The sequence below is a fragment of the Temnothorax curvispinosus genome, unplaced genomic scaffold (assembly GCF_003070985.1).
Source record: "Temnothorax curvispinosus isolate PA1 unplaced genomic scaffold, ASM307098v1 QBEX01011568.1, whole genome shotgun sequence".
In the NCBI taxonomy this organism is placed as follows: domain Eukaryota; kingdom Metazoa; phylum Arthropoda; class Insecta; order Hymenoptera; family Formicidae; genus Temnothorax; species Temnothorax curvispinosus.
Window position 1 is genome coordinate 73111 of NW_020221348.1, and position 15344 is coordinate 88454.

Sequence of the window (15344 nt, forward strand, 5' to 3'; positions counted from 1 at the left end):
CCAAGTTAATATATTTTTATATATTTTTAATATCACGCAAATTTCAGTTAAAGCAAAAATTCTATGTCCGTTTAAGAAACAGCTGTTTACGTTTATGTACAATTATACAATTAGCTATCCACTGATAATTTATAGAACTCCCGAAATACTAGAAGTACTATCGGTATTTTAGACATAAATTAACGTGATACTTCAGTACCTTGCGCCAGTGACCTCCGTGATAACACATTGATCCGTCGTTTTCCTTCTTTTTCGAAAATTTGTCAATCAAATTGCGGCAGCGGTACAAGAATTATAAATTAGGAACGGAGCGAGACATTACAATCACGAACACGTGTCGCGCCACGGGAACGTCGTTCGACCGCCGCCGCCGCGGGTGTCGCGACGTCTTTACCTGCGAGTTTCTCACACCGCGCGCGCGATTCGCCGGGGCATCACCGCGCGAAGAAATTAATAGTCCGATACAACAGCCATAATTCAAAACACCTCAAGTGTCAACCTGAATTAATAGTCGCTACGCGCAGCTGCGACGAAGCCGTGGCCGAATGCGCGGCGCGCGAGTTGGCGAAAGCCACCCTACAAATCTCCTTCTCTTATCTCTCCTCCCTCTCGGTGCCTTCGGAGGATTAATCCGTTCGACAAAAGCGCGATGTAGACCCACCATATCTCGCGCTCGTCCGCGAAACTCGCGCTCTCCTCGTTGAAATTAGAACCGATGCGGTAATAATTAAAGCGGGACAGTAACTTATGCATTCGCGCGACGAGCGCGAAAGAAGCGGGTGATAGAAATAGTGCCGCGAGAACCTGCGCAAAACGCGCGCGACTTGCGAGAGAGAGAGAGAGAGAGAGAGATCGAGCCTCGATACGCGATGCAGCGGTTGACCGTGACCTACGCCACGCTCACTTCCATCACCTCTCCCCCCTCCCCGCCCCCCGTGAGATATCAGCTCTCGCTAGAACACGCTCATGTCTATTAAGCTGGCACCGGCCGATCGAATGAGACGTATACAGGAAATTTGATGCTCCCTTGTCAAATTTGTCGCTCTGTCTCCGATTTCGCGCGTCATTCCGTTCCGTTGAAAACAGTAGCGTCAAAATTCAAAAGTAGCACAGCCGCACGTAAACAGGATGGAAGATTTTTGAAAGCCGGAGTGCCCGAGGCGTCTTCAAACGAGGATATAATTTATTTCGCCAGTCAAATATTAGATGCCAACACGGTAGCACTTTGTGCACGCTAATGATCTTTCTCGCTCCCAGAGTCGAAATTATCCCAAGGCCCGCCGTCAATAAGCATGATCGCGTTACATATCGCGTTACTAAATATCTCGTACGCAACAGCTACGATCCTGAGGCTAAAAACGTTCGGATAACAATTATTTTCAAATTAATATCGTCTTTCATAATAATCTCAAAGCATATTCGAAAATGATTAATTTCAGGATCTACAGTATTTATCAATACTGAATGCTGGAGACGACAAAGTTATTTAATCTCTAAGTTGTTATTAAGTACGTTCTTTTAATCATACTATAAATATTCTTAAATTTGAATAAGCTATAAAAAAGTTTTATCTACTCGGATCTTAAAAGTTATATTTAATTTACGTATAATGATTTGAATTATTGTTTTGTATAGTTTCTCTATCTAGTTTTCTCGTTACATTAATTATCGAGTAAATATGGCTGAAACAGCTAATAGAAATATATGTAGATTATTCAAAATGACAATTACTAATAAAGTAATAAATAGATTCTTGAATCCCTCACTTGAATTCCTCGCAATCCATCATTTCCGACATTGCACGTCGGCCTCAATAAATGCGAACTTTTATACGGCGCAAATTCCTCTGTAAATGTCGCATTCGCTGGAAGCCGATGGGCCGGTTCGAACCACACAGACCGCAAAACCGCAGGATCGGAAAGTTCAAGTATATATCGAACAGTTCTGTCGCACGCTACAGTCCTGGCACACGCGATAATCACGCGCTGGCATCTAACTTTAATCCCGAGGGTATATGACTTCGCGACGCGCGGTTAATACGCGCAACAAAGTTGTAATTAATCCAAGACGGGGCAGTTCGTAAGCCAAATGAAATTTATGTTGCGAAACAATATAAAGAGATTAGGGACACCACCAAAGCCGAACACTATACGATGACTAAAGGCCGCGTACACGCAAATCTCATTTCCTTTATTGGGTTTAACATTAAGAAACTTACCCGACTCTGTAATCCGTGCAAGACGGCGGAGGATTCCAAACGGTGCTGTGGCAAAGCATCCAGTCGCACCAGATCTGCAGAAACAAACGTGAGAACATAAAGTTTATAATTCCGTCAATTCCAAATCAATGTATGTGTAGGCAGAGCCAACGCAAGCCGAATGTCGATGCCGATACGCAGACAATCCTTTCAATTAAATTTTCAGAAGCAATTACTTTTATAGAATTCGAAACGTTTCGATCTTGGTCTATACTTAATGAGAGAAATAATGACAACTTGGCATTAAAAGAAAATGCGAGAGTAATTTTAAAAAATTATTTCTTAATAAAAAAGATTATGCACAAAAAAAATAACATCGCAAAAAACTATTAATAAAAACATTTAAACAGTAGTTACGTAAGAGGAGCCAAGCAAAAGTCCCAACTATCTCGAGTCGAGGACGTTCTCGAATTATGTTCTCTTCCTAACATAAAAACATCTTATTTGAGGAAGATACTTTTTTTCCCAGATTTTTATTTCCCTCATTTATACCTTATCAAGTTTTTAACTGTCGGAGAAACGCGCGAAAGTACCTCGCTATTTATAGACACTCTCGCGAGATGCTTTTTTCATCGAGCACGTCCATCCATCCTCATAAAGTGAAACATATTCCACAGCGGCCTTGTATCGCGTCTACTTTATCGGCAATATTAATGGTCTCACCTCAGTCGTAAGCGCGAGTCCGGCTATTATTCCTTGTATCAGCTCGCATTCCGATAGTAATCATTGTTTCCTTTTTTTTTTTTCTTTATATCTTTTTCTCGCTAGCCAAGAAATACATAGTGGCTATGCAGACGCGCTAATTTCACAGCACGTATATTAGCAAAATTATCTAATAATAATTTAATGCCGTAAAATCGAGTTAATCAGTAACAATCCGTCATTTTCCGTGATTCCGAAAAGATTGTACGACGTATAACTTCTTTTATCGTAAAATTAACACTTATTTAAGCACTTCAAGCTTCATTTCAAGCAACATCCTCAATCACTTTTTTGGTTATTGACCTTATTCTTCTCATCTTGTGTAGCTAAATCACTAATTACCGTATCATTTTACGATCAACTTTTATATGGCATAATACTAAGTTAAGAAATCGGCAACTTCAAGGTTCCCATGTCTGCTCACAAAGCGATTACTAATCGATGAAATGTATGCACGTTCGCGATAACGTGCGATAGGTGAATTAATTGTGAATGTTGAGTTGCGTAACAAGTCGCGACGCGATCGGATCGGATTCTGGATCTGACATATCGGCCACCAGCGGATGCGTGGGTGCGAAACTCTCTCGCGGCGCTTCATAAATTCTCCGATGATTAAGCGCGTTCGAATCTGGGGAGGGGAAGGGCTACGACAGCGATGGGAAGTAGAATCGGATCGAGCTGACGAGGAAAACCCGGCGCCTTCCAGATTGATGCAGCCGCGACCTGGACCAGTGATAATCAACCAGCGGCCCACCATAAATTATCCCGTGGGAACCGGGAGCGAGTAAAACAGCTACAGCGACGAACGGGGGACGAAAGCTCTTTTTTACGAGTACGTGCGTAATATTTGTGTTGCCTCTCGAGATATGAAAATATCGCGATATGACATATAAAATAGCACGAAGTTGAAAAGTTGACCGCCACTGCTCCCAGATCTAATTATTCCGTAATGGCGAGCTACGGACGATGGACGTGATCGAGGCAACGTTTCGACTCGGAAATTGACTTACGCTCGCCGACTCGCGTCGCGAAACGCAATTAAGACTTCGCTCAACCGATACGTATTGATGGGGGAAAGAGGGGGAAAGTACCTTAATAGCCGGTAGAAGCACTTGGAGATCCTCGCCGACCACCAGCCTCGGTTCCTGCTCGCTATCTAGCTGAGCTTTCAGCAAAGATACACCACGCTCCAAGATCAGGCTGAACATCTGCAGGGATACGACGAGCGCCCGTTCTTGGACCTCCGATCTGTAGCCTTGTTCCATCTGGGAATCTACAATCAAAAATCAAGATAATATAAAATAAATTTATGTACCGTTCACCAAATCACGTACAGAGGGATCTGAACTAAGAAAAATGTTGATTTCGTGAAAACAAAAATAATTTTCTAAAAAAGTAATAGAGATAATATATGTCACTTTATACTGCAGGAAGCATAATCTTAAGGCTTTTATAGTCAAATATAACTAAGATCATGTATAGTTAAGATATATTTAAGGGTTTTTTTAGCTGCAGAATAGTATCCTCTCTTTCAATTTTTATTGTAGTTTTATTTCTCTCTGTTACGTCCTATAAAAATTTACTTCTCGAGACTCACGATTTTTATAACCGTATTCAAGCAAGAAGTTTCCTCGAGAGAACTTTATCTCTCTCACAATACCATTGGAAATCATGAGAATCGTCGCTGAAGAATATCATTCCGATTGATTACAAGCAACGACTCGCGGAGGCAGAGAAAGAACGCGCGAGGGTGCATCTACTACGCGCGGCAATATCCGGACGGCAAATTGGTGCTGATTGTTACATTGTAGAGGGGAAAACGCGTAAGTTAATGCCGGTAGCGATCACGTTTCGGTGATGATGATGATAGCTGATCGATGCGCAATCTATTCTGCGTCGCGACCGGATTCGCTATCGGCGACCGTGCGTTTCTCTCTTCGAGACTGTCATTACGCGTTGTATCGAAGCTACGTGACGGGACGGGGCTCCCGGCGGATTCAGAGAAGCCGAAGGTCATGGCACAACCTTCTACTGCACTACCTCCACTTCCATCGAGTCATTTCGAGACCGTTTCCCGAAGTGGTTCCCTCGGAGGGACCGGTATATAATGAATCGATCCCCTGGCAATGGAAAACAATTCTCTCGGAAAGGTCAAGCGATATCATCTATATGAGAGCAGTTTAATTTGCAGTAACGGAAGCGCTCCGAATATCGCCTCCTGTAATTCTGGCCTTCGAGGGTGGAGATAAGCTTTAACTACTTCGTCTGCTCAATTACCTTCAAGCCGTAAAAAGTGCTATTTCGCTATAAATATTATTTTAATTTCCTGAAAGCGCGACAGTTGAAAGTTTTACTTTTTTGGAAAGAAATAATAAAATTAAGAAGTATAGGAGCAATGTCCGCAGGACTATCGTTAAATCTCGGAATGTCTCAAAGTGGAATTAAAAGGATCAGTGGCAGAATAGAGATAGCAGAATTAAATTTATCAATATAATGTTGGGAATTCACAAGAATAAATAAATAAATAAGAGCCGGAAAAGGGGCATTGAAAAATGAGGCTTTTAGCTTGCATATTAATTTCCGATAATTGACATACGAATATTTTAACATCGATTTCCAAGTGATGCCTTATGCGATCTCTTTCATCTTAAACTATCGGACGTTACTGCTTCGTGGATATTACGAATATTTGAATATCATACATCTTCAGCGAAAATCCCGTCGCTGCTTTATGCATCTTTATTAGCAGGCTACAGCGAAAGCTAATTAGATAAGCGTCGCTAACGATGGTGTAATGGATCCGCTCAAGAACGCCACTTATCGGGACTACTGGCGTTTATCGCGAAAAACGAATAGTGTAGCGAGTAGCGAGTACAGCAAGGTAGATACGAGTCCTCTCTACAGTGTATATTTGCTATTAAAAAAGAAGAAAGTTATCTACAAATCTTTTAAGATTTGAGAATAAAGCGTAAAAAGCGTTAGACAAGAGCGATAAAACTAATTATATAGGATATGTAAACTATGCAGTTATGCATTATAAAAATCTAAAATAATTTTGTGCATACGCCAAACGACAAAACATCCTAAAAAGGAAGGTTAGCCAGGGAGGAAACTTACAACAGCAGATAGACTTCGCATGCATTAGTCGTCTCTATTTTTCGCTTGCCCATAAAAGTTGTCGGCAACTCTAAAGACGTCCGAACATTCCGCTCACGCGCGATAGTAAGGGCGTGATTTCACGTTGCGCGTGTGTGTATGTGTGACGCGAATTAACTCTGCAGAATAGGAGGCTAACGCAAATCTAACAAGCGGGAGAGTAGCGCACCGTGCCACGTCTGTGCCATCCTCCATCAAGCGTCGTGCATACGCACAACAGCCATATTCGAAGGTAGACTCTGGCAGTTTAATTTATCGCGGACAGGGATAATAATTAGCGTTTAACCGCGAGGTCGCCCCGAGAAAGCCCGTGTGGTCTTCTACTCATCGGGGATTGGGAGGGGTGTAAAAGGTAATTAGTTAGAGAAGATTTACAGGGAGGGGCTTTTTTGTTTTTAACTAATTGCCACCGCGATCATTAGCGAAACTCAGGCGTATCGTCTCGCGTCGACTTGTACGATTTCCTCGTCTTTCGCGCGAAAAAAAAACCAACAATCTAACTACGATCGTTAATCCGCGAATAAATGCACCATAGCCGCAAGGTCGCCACGCCATCTCGACACGGCAGAAATTGTAAAAATATATTTATAACAATCATCAATGTAACACTATACCGAGATAGTGGCAAATGACGAGTTTCTATCTGAAATATACCAGGTATACACAGTAGTTCTCTTCGTACGAACATCGCGAGGCCAACGAACTTCGCAAAAGGTGCGTACACTTCCTCTTATCGAGATCCTTAACTAACGAGGTAAACGCGACAATCGAGATCCCGCGCGGAGCGAGAAGCGCTTTTAATGAAGCCGGTGGGTAAGTTCGGTCTTCCTGTTTCCCGGACCGATACGCCGCCGTGAAAACGGACGGAATCGAGTTAGCGAGCTGCGCGCAGGTAATTCGATTATTAACGATTCTAACAGACACATCGCGTCTCTAATTTAAATGGATTCGCGGCGCGCCATCGGGATATTGCGTTTTCGCGAGATATTCTCTTCTCTTTAATTTCAAATAACATAGAAATTTAATAGTTATTAGTTACACCTGTTTACCAAAAATTAATCCAACAATTAATGCACCAACTCTCAAGAGAGCACGTTTACGTTCATCTGTTTCTTCGCTTTAAAGGAATTTTTTATGAGTTAGTACATCTCACGTTCAGCAGAAGAATAAAAAAAATACCTCAGACGTAACATTACGTAACTCGTATTTAAACGTCTTCTTTCCTTATTACGCATTCCCCAATTTCCTTTTGTGCATGGAGAGGACTTGTTACGTTTTTAGTGTCCGTTTTTACATATCTCTTCAGGCATTCGAAAACGATCGTTTTTTTTTCTCCCGTCAGTGTTTTTGATAGTTGTTGGGTTTTTAAGTGGTTAACGGTAAGGACAGTAATAACCGATCGCTGCGGCAGTATCAACGATACCGTTGTCTTTGACGGATGTTTTTTCGAACCCGGCAAATCTCCGTGGTATACATACGTATGGAGAACGCACTCGTTAATTCAGTTACCGCCCCATTCCCGCTAATAACGACTAGGGGAATATGAGAGAGCTATTGTTTAAGGATAATCACGTCTTAATGGCCGGCAGGAGAGCGTAATGTATCGTTAAATGTAGCTATAATGCGGAGAGCAACGGGGCCCGCGCGAAGTGTAGGATGATTTTAATGACCACGAATATCTCGACCGAGTGTTTTACGTATTATTTAAGCAGCGCGCGGCGCAACGCCCGCACACGTACGCGGATACGGACGCGTAGAACAGCGCGCTCGTTCTGCGGTTAACGTTTCAATCCTCGCTACTGCGTTTTACCTGCATTTATCGTGCGTTGTACCCTCTGCAAGTCGTTAACGGCTATTATAGAGATATTACGGCGGCTCGCACAATACCGTGCAACTTCCATTAAGTTGAATCGACTCAGAGGAAAGAACATGTTTCTCGCGAGTATTGCTTGATAAGAATATATCAATGTTAATTGACTCGTGAAATATCGATGTCCAGCTGAAGAGATTAATTTAATTCAACACATTATTTTAATATTAATTAATATACTTTCAAAAAGTATTTTTAAGAAATTCCATTGTGGAATATTTAATCCTGCTCCATATTTCACGCATATTAGAAAACAATATCTTTCCTAATACTTTGAACACGATCAAATAATCTGCTTCAAAAACAGTGATGATCGGAGACAGATCCAGTCATCCGAAAAAATTAAATATGAATTACAATATGTATTTCATAAAGATTGATCTAAACTTTTTCTTATTAAAAACAACACTTCACGTTACTACTCGACGATTAAATTGATAATCGCGCAATTTTTCACTGAAACATAACATACTAATCTCGGGATAGAATTAAAAAATCGTGCGTCGCAAGATTAAAAAGTGTTCGAATTTCTCTGGCTGTTCAAACGTACCTACTCCTTTCTACCCCGAGCGATTTGAAATTCGAACAGGTCGTCGCGACGTGTTTCACAAAAGATACAACATTGCGCAATGAATTTAGCACCGACGACCCCGTGGTAATGCCTTTCGAATGACGTGCGCGGACCGCCCGGAGGTAAAGAGGATGAGGTACGAGCGCGCCCGTAAATAATCGGGCATAGGTGAATTCTCACCGTCGACCTTCGCGCGCGCGCGCGCGCCGCGCGCCGTTTACATCGCACTAATCACGCCAGTAGATTAATGGGTTCTCCTCATTAGGCCGGGGCCCGGCGTAATCGTAATCATTTTATTAGTCATTTTATCGATGCACTCGCGTGCTCGCGCGCGCGCGCACATTTTCCAGCGGTAATATCCTGCTCGTGTCACATTACCATACTATTAACATAGTGCATACCTCGCGGCAACAGTTCAACGACTTTAACCCTTTCATTACCCGTGGCTGCATTATTGCGTGCATTATTAACTTTTAACTTAATTTCCGCCGGTCCAAAGGCGCTTCTTTCGATCAAAATTTTTTTACACATACTTTATAACCGTTTATCTCATTGTCCTTTCTTTTTCATGATTTCGCGTGATCGTTATAAGAACACGTCAGGCTCCTCCATAATTTTTAAGGAAACGAGAGAGATTTGGTTCTCTTCTCATTCATTATGGATTAGAGGAGGTCCTTGTAATGATAGATTTACAAACCGTGATCGTCCAATGCATCGACAAGTAAACGAGCTGAAGCAACGGCCCAAGTATACCGATCGCATGCGAGAAATTCTGCGACGATACTCGCAGACGCGATCGTTTCTCAGTTCGTGCACGCGAGGAGCTAACCCACCGCCGCAGAAGGAATCACTGGTAGGCGCCTGGCGCCAAGAACACGTTAGAGGAGAGTCTCGTCGCCGCCAACTCCGTCGCCATGTGAACGAACTATGAGACCTCGATAGCACGCACCATGCGGGCACATGCCGGCATTACTCGGCGCGAGAAGAAAGATACGCGACGGCCTTGATCATTTTTCAATCGATAAGGGAAAATTGTTTGATACGCGAGGGAAGCTAGATAGGCCGATAGAAACGGGAGGCAGGAAGGGCACGTTGCCCCGTACGTCGCACGTAAGTCTGTTAAGTTATCGTAAACTGGTTTGCTCGTTGCTTTGCGCCTTACTGCGCCGCACAAACCGGAGATTTAATAAAACGGCGCCGCGCGACGTTAGCCAACCGGCCATTCGATTACGATATCCATATTCTTGATCTCTCCCCGCCCATCCCGCGTGCTACTCGGTGCCACTGAACCAGATGGCGATGAGATAAATTTCGCAAGAAACGACCGTTTCGGGCCGATGACCCGTATACGTGATCGCCGTCCGGCATTGAGAGCTGAAAGGAGACCGTCTCATCCCGAAATTCTGCACGTCACGACCGTCGGGCCGTCATCCTTTTGATAAACATAAGTTGTTTGTGCTCTATTAAGCATTTCTTTCATCACAAAATACTTGGACGAATGTGCACAAAAATATTAATAAAACGAACATTTTTTTGAATTATATTATTTATACCCCTAAAATAGTCTTCGAGGTGTTTTAATGTTGCTGTTCTGTTAATTTCCTGTACTTATTTATTACGTTTGATATTTGATTATAATCATGATCAAATATATTTTGAATTGTAAATAGAGATTAAAAATATAAAAACAAATACATATATTTATTGCAAAAATAAAGGACCAAAATGGAACAGCAAGATTAAAGATTCAGAAGAGATTCCGCTTTTACTTTCTGCTAAAAGTATCCATTTCACTTTTAGATAGACTTTCTACTAAAGAGCTTTGCTGGATGGCTTCCAGTATTTTTCCACATTGTATGTTCTTTCCTAAGTTCTCGACTTAGCATACGAAATGCGGTTAGTCTTTCTAATGACGCAATTATTTCCATCGCGTAACGACGATCAAATTCCGAAATCCTCGCGTCGCAATACAAAGGACACGCGAGTGTGACAAGTAACGTTCTATTCGTCTCGAAATGAGTCACGATGTCGATGTGCCGAACAATAACAGTGGCAGCTGGCAGCGGGATGCTGGCAGCGGGCGCTGGCGATCTCGCCGCGGTGGAGAGATCAACATCTCTCGAGAGAGAGCTGGCGGCTCGCTCGCTCACTCGGGAGCTCAACGTTCGACCTTGGCGGGACCTTGCGAGGTCGCCGACATGATTCCGTCCTGTCCATTCCGCTCGCAGCTCGGCAAGATCGGTAGGGATTAGGAGAGAGAAGTCCAGAGAAGCGGAGTTCAAAAGGGAGGGAAGATGGGTCGGCGTAAAACGCGCGACCTTTTGTCGTCCGCCACACCTTCACCCGGGCAGCGCCGACTAGAGATTTTTATCCGACTCATTCTTCCCGCGTCAGCCACAGCTAGATGGATACAGTCACTGAATAGGCACGTAATTGGGCTCGCTCACGGCGCGTTCGCGGAAAAAGGTGATGCAGAAAAAGCGAGCAAAAGTCCTGGGGAGCACGGAGCACGAATGAGATCGTCGCGTCGCGTCGTCGCGTCGCGACGCGTCGCGGGGCGGGAAATCATCGGATGACACGATGCCGTGTCGCGAACAATCTCATTTCAACTAATTACAGTCGCCGGGGTGAGTTTAACGGCGGCAAAAAGCGGTTGAAAAGATAGTCGACGGTTTTGCATCACGCCACGACAGCACGCGAACCTAATCTACCCCTCTTCCGTATCTTCGTTTTCTTTATTGCGGTCTTCCTATTTCAATTTCTAATATGCATTTACGACGGATTTCGATCAACGGCGAACTTTCTGCAGTAGACAGTATGTAAATTAGGCATAATCTATAAGATACGCGCGCTCGCTACTTCGCGGAAAATTATTCTTCGATAAAATAATGACTGTGTTACTACGCGTGATTAACGAGCGCCGGTCCAAAGTCGTAAAACTAGATTTGTAAGCCTTTTATTGCCGTATCGTCGCGCGGATCGCTTAAAGCAAATTGCATAATGTAACGAGCTTTTATTACGTTACAGTGATGCCGGGTAAAAATATAGATATCGTGCTTATTAAAGCGAACCGTTCCCCGCAGGACGCAGGAAATGCGTAACAGCGAGAGACCACCGCGGTCTGGAAAATCGAGGATCTCTTTTCCGCCGGACCGACGTTCGTTCTCTCGAGACGAGCTATTCAATTCTCGCGATTTCTGCACGAACGGTCGTGGTGATGAGAATACGCTACGAGACTTCCGTGTAGATGGGAAGCCGCGACCACCCCAACAACAATTTACGAACATCTTGTGTGAATCGTCTTCACGATCTACGTGCGCTATTTGTTACGCTTACAGCAGTGATTCGTGAGTGTCGTTCATCGGAAGAAACATAAAAACGATTACGGCGAATCTATACAAACGCGTATCTCTGCAGATTGTTACGTCGAATTGTTTCGCGAAAAAGAAAATAATCTTTCATAGCAGCACCAAAAAAAGCTATATTACGCTACCTCAGAATCTAATCTTCGAAGCAATTTTAAGTAAACGAATTCATATAAGGATGAATAAAACTAATAATTATTTAAATCTGCACAAAATTAACAACGTTATGAATATAATAACAATATTGTTCATCTAACAAATAATCAAACTTTTTACAGATTTAAAATTTGTAACTGCTTCTCAATTTTATACTTTCTGGTTTAAATCGTCCTTCCAGAAAAATTTCCAAGTGCATTTTTATGCGATTACAGCAATAAAAGATTTACAAATGTCGATATACGTCTTTGTTAGCGATATCGCAGTTATTGCCATCGAAATAATTTTTTGAACATCGGAACGCGTCGAAAGAATCTCAATCCAGCCGCGTGTCAGCGCAGCGCGGCAGATATCTGCAGTTATTGTGCGTTTCTTCACAGGAAGTTATGTATTAACATTAACGGTCATAAACGACCCGCGTGCACGCGCATCGCAAAAGGCCGCTCGTCCGAAGGTATTAAGTGTTCATGCAAATACAAAAGTAAACGCCGTCTTTCTCCGAGTTCGCGCCGTTGCGTCGCCACGCCGATACGCGGCGGCGGCGTAATTACGACCGCGAGAAACCTCGCGCCGACTAAATTTAGATCTACAAATCTAAGCTTCAGGTGAAATGAAGTTACGGAAAAACGAAGACGCGGGGAGAAACCTGAAGAACTCGATTCCCGAGCCGCGTCACAAACATTCGAATACTAAATAAATGTCCAGATACCATACGGAGCGGTACAATAATTTTACTCGCGACATCGTGCTCTTCGAAATACTCAAACGTATATGAGAATTCTTTAAGGTAATCTCAATATCGATTAAAAATGCAATCCGGAATTTCTGGAGTATCCGTATATACATTTGATGTGGGAACTCGTAAAGCTCCGCATTCGCGCAATCGTGCATTCGCGAACCGCGCGACTAATCGGCGGCGCATTAATTGACGCACGTCTCGGATCGCCCCGGGAAGGTTAATCTTATACAAACGTCACACGTTTCTTACAGCATTCTTCACCGTGCGGAATCTCGAATAGGCATTTTTCTGGGATATCGTCATTCCACGCGCGTCGACTACGAAGAAGGCGTTGATTGCCGGACGACATTCGCGATTTACGCTGTGACCGCTTAATGACAGCGCTATTAATTTGCAAATTGTCGTTTACCCGGCGCCGTTGCAAGACCGTCCGTCATCTCATTCTCGTTATAAACTAGTTAATTGATTAATCGTCCTGTTAGCCGGTTTCTCATCGTCGTGTCGCGTATGTTAGCGCATCCAATTTTCAGACCATACAAGAATCTAATACGTTCGATGAGTAGTTTCCAGTGTAAGACACGCCTCTGAAGCATCAGCTTTTGTTAATCGTCAAGGAAAAGCGTGTTCATGAATTTAACAGGATCGTAACAGAAATCAATTATTGAAGACTCCATTAAATATTCGCGGAATACATTTTATACGCCATTTTAGACTTGCTAGAAAAAAATCATCCACTTAAATCTAAACAATTTTTTAGCTTTAAAAAAAAAACAATAAAAATTAAAAAAATTAATTGTAAATGAAGACGGCAACTGTCAGAACACTCGAGAGAACACGCTTAAAGGTCAGAGCGGAAGAGCAAACGGCATTCCAGTAAATCCGGTTCGGTAAATCGAGAATTCAGATCGTAATGCGAGCACGCAACAATAAGCTTGATTATCTATCTCCGTACCCGATATCATTAGCGTCGCCGTTAAGTTCCTTCCTGGCGATAAGGACAAAAGGAGGTGGTGCGCTTACGAAACGGTATTAATGAAGCGCGCACGGGGTTTTTCTTCGGCGCGATTATTAGTTCTGGCGCGGTGATACGTTTCGTGATACGCAATCAAGCGGAGGAAGCGAGTTTTAATAGCCGGACCGAATTAGTCGCGACGCTACCTGCGGAACGATCGTCAATTTGTCGGCTTAACGAAGGAACGAAAGCACGGAATCGCCGCACTCGTTAGGCAATCTCGTCCCGAGAGCGGTCGCGAGACCACGCGCGTGATTAGAAGAGCAGGAAATGAACAGCGAGTCAGGCTGGAACTGACTTTTGATTCGCGGCCAATAAACCGTCGAGACGAATGGAACGCCACCGGCCTTTGGCGAACGCTCGTTTTATCACTGTAACTTGCTTTACGTGGAATTTCAATTTCCCAGATCGCGTTGCTGCGGGTTATTGTGGACATCACAAATCGGTTTCATCGAATCACGGCGATTGTAGAGTTTCCCAAACGCGAACGAGATTATCAAAATGAAAATTAAGAATTTCACGAACGTTTTTAAGAGGAATCTCATTAAAGAATCTGCAATTAAATTTTAGCACGTTTATGAGACACTCCACACGTACTACACGCATATCGGAGCCATGATATACATATAATGTAAAGATTGTATCATCTCTTGCGATCTAACGCTGGTATCTTCAACGTCACCTCCGCTGCAGCTACTGCTGTTCGTTCACCCGACCTTGGCAAGGTCACGCAGTCACGATAAAAAGGAGCGAGGCAGAAGCGCGGAAGGTAAGCAAGGAGGGGTTGACTGGGAACGGGAGAGGGTGGAAGGGAGCGAGGGGAGAGTCTAATCAACGGCCGGCGTCATGCTCCAGAGAACATTGCGGGAAGAGAAGGCAGAAAAAGTGGCGAAACTGCCGGAGGGAGACAGAAGCGATGGCGAGAAGTAGAAAGAGAAGATCGCATGAGAAGCGGAGGCAATGCAGGGCGCGAGAGAAATGTCGACCGATCCCAACTCAAACAGCACAGGAGTCCAAAAGACGTCGATGGCTCCCAAGAGGATCAGAAAATCACGAGTCTCTGATGGCACTAAAAGATGATACCAGATTTCATCTACAGTTTAAAAAAAACAAGAAAGTTTATAATTTTATTCTTCCACAGTCTACACGACAGTTATGGTTAGAAAATTTTTTGGAATTCTAATATTTTAAAACATTCCAAATCATTCAAATATGTATTACGTTTTGTGATATTACCACATTTATACCAAAGTGATTTATTTTCCATTTATATTACACTCGTAACCAATAAGATTCTTCACAATTTAAGAAAATGCAGATGTGATTTGCATACAATTGTTATAACAGTGAAGTATTTACCAAAAGATTTTCTATATATTGTTAAATTGGATAAAAGTTAGTAATAAGTTAAAAATACATAAAGTTAAGTCATCAGATTAACAATGATTCGATATAAATCTCACATCCGTTTGACGTGTAGCTTCCATCATCGCTCGGCACGAGCATATGTCGACGA

The 15344-nt window shown here is 43.0% G+C and overlaps 1 protein-coding gene across 3 annotated transcripts in view; it reads right to left on the reverse strand.

The window, feature by feature from the left end:
* Positions 1-15344, reverse strand: part of LOC112461667 (telomerase-binding protein EST1A) — an 86379-nt gene that overhangs the window by 36810 nt on the left and 34225 nt on the right. For all 3 annotated transcript variants that reach the window (XM_025026998.1, XM_025026997.1, XM_025026999.1), the window contains 2 exons: positions 4051-4232; positions 2219-2292 (listed from right to left, as the gene is read on the reverse strand). In XM_025026998.1, coding sequence (XP_024882766.1) covers positions 2219-2292; positions 4051-4232 — 256 coding nt within the window. The remainder of the gene's footprint in view (positions 1-2218; positions 2293-4050; positions 4233-15344) is intronic.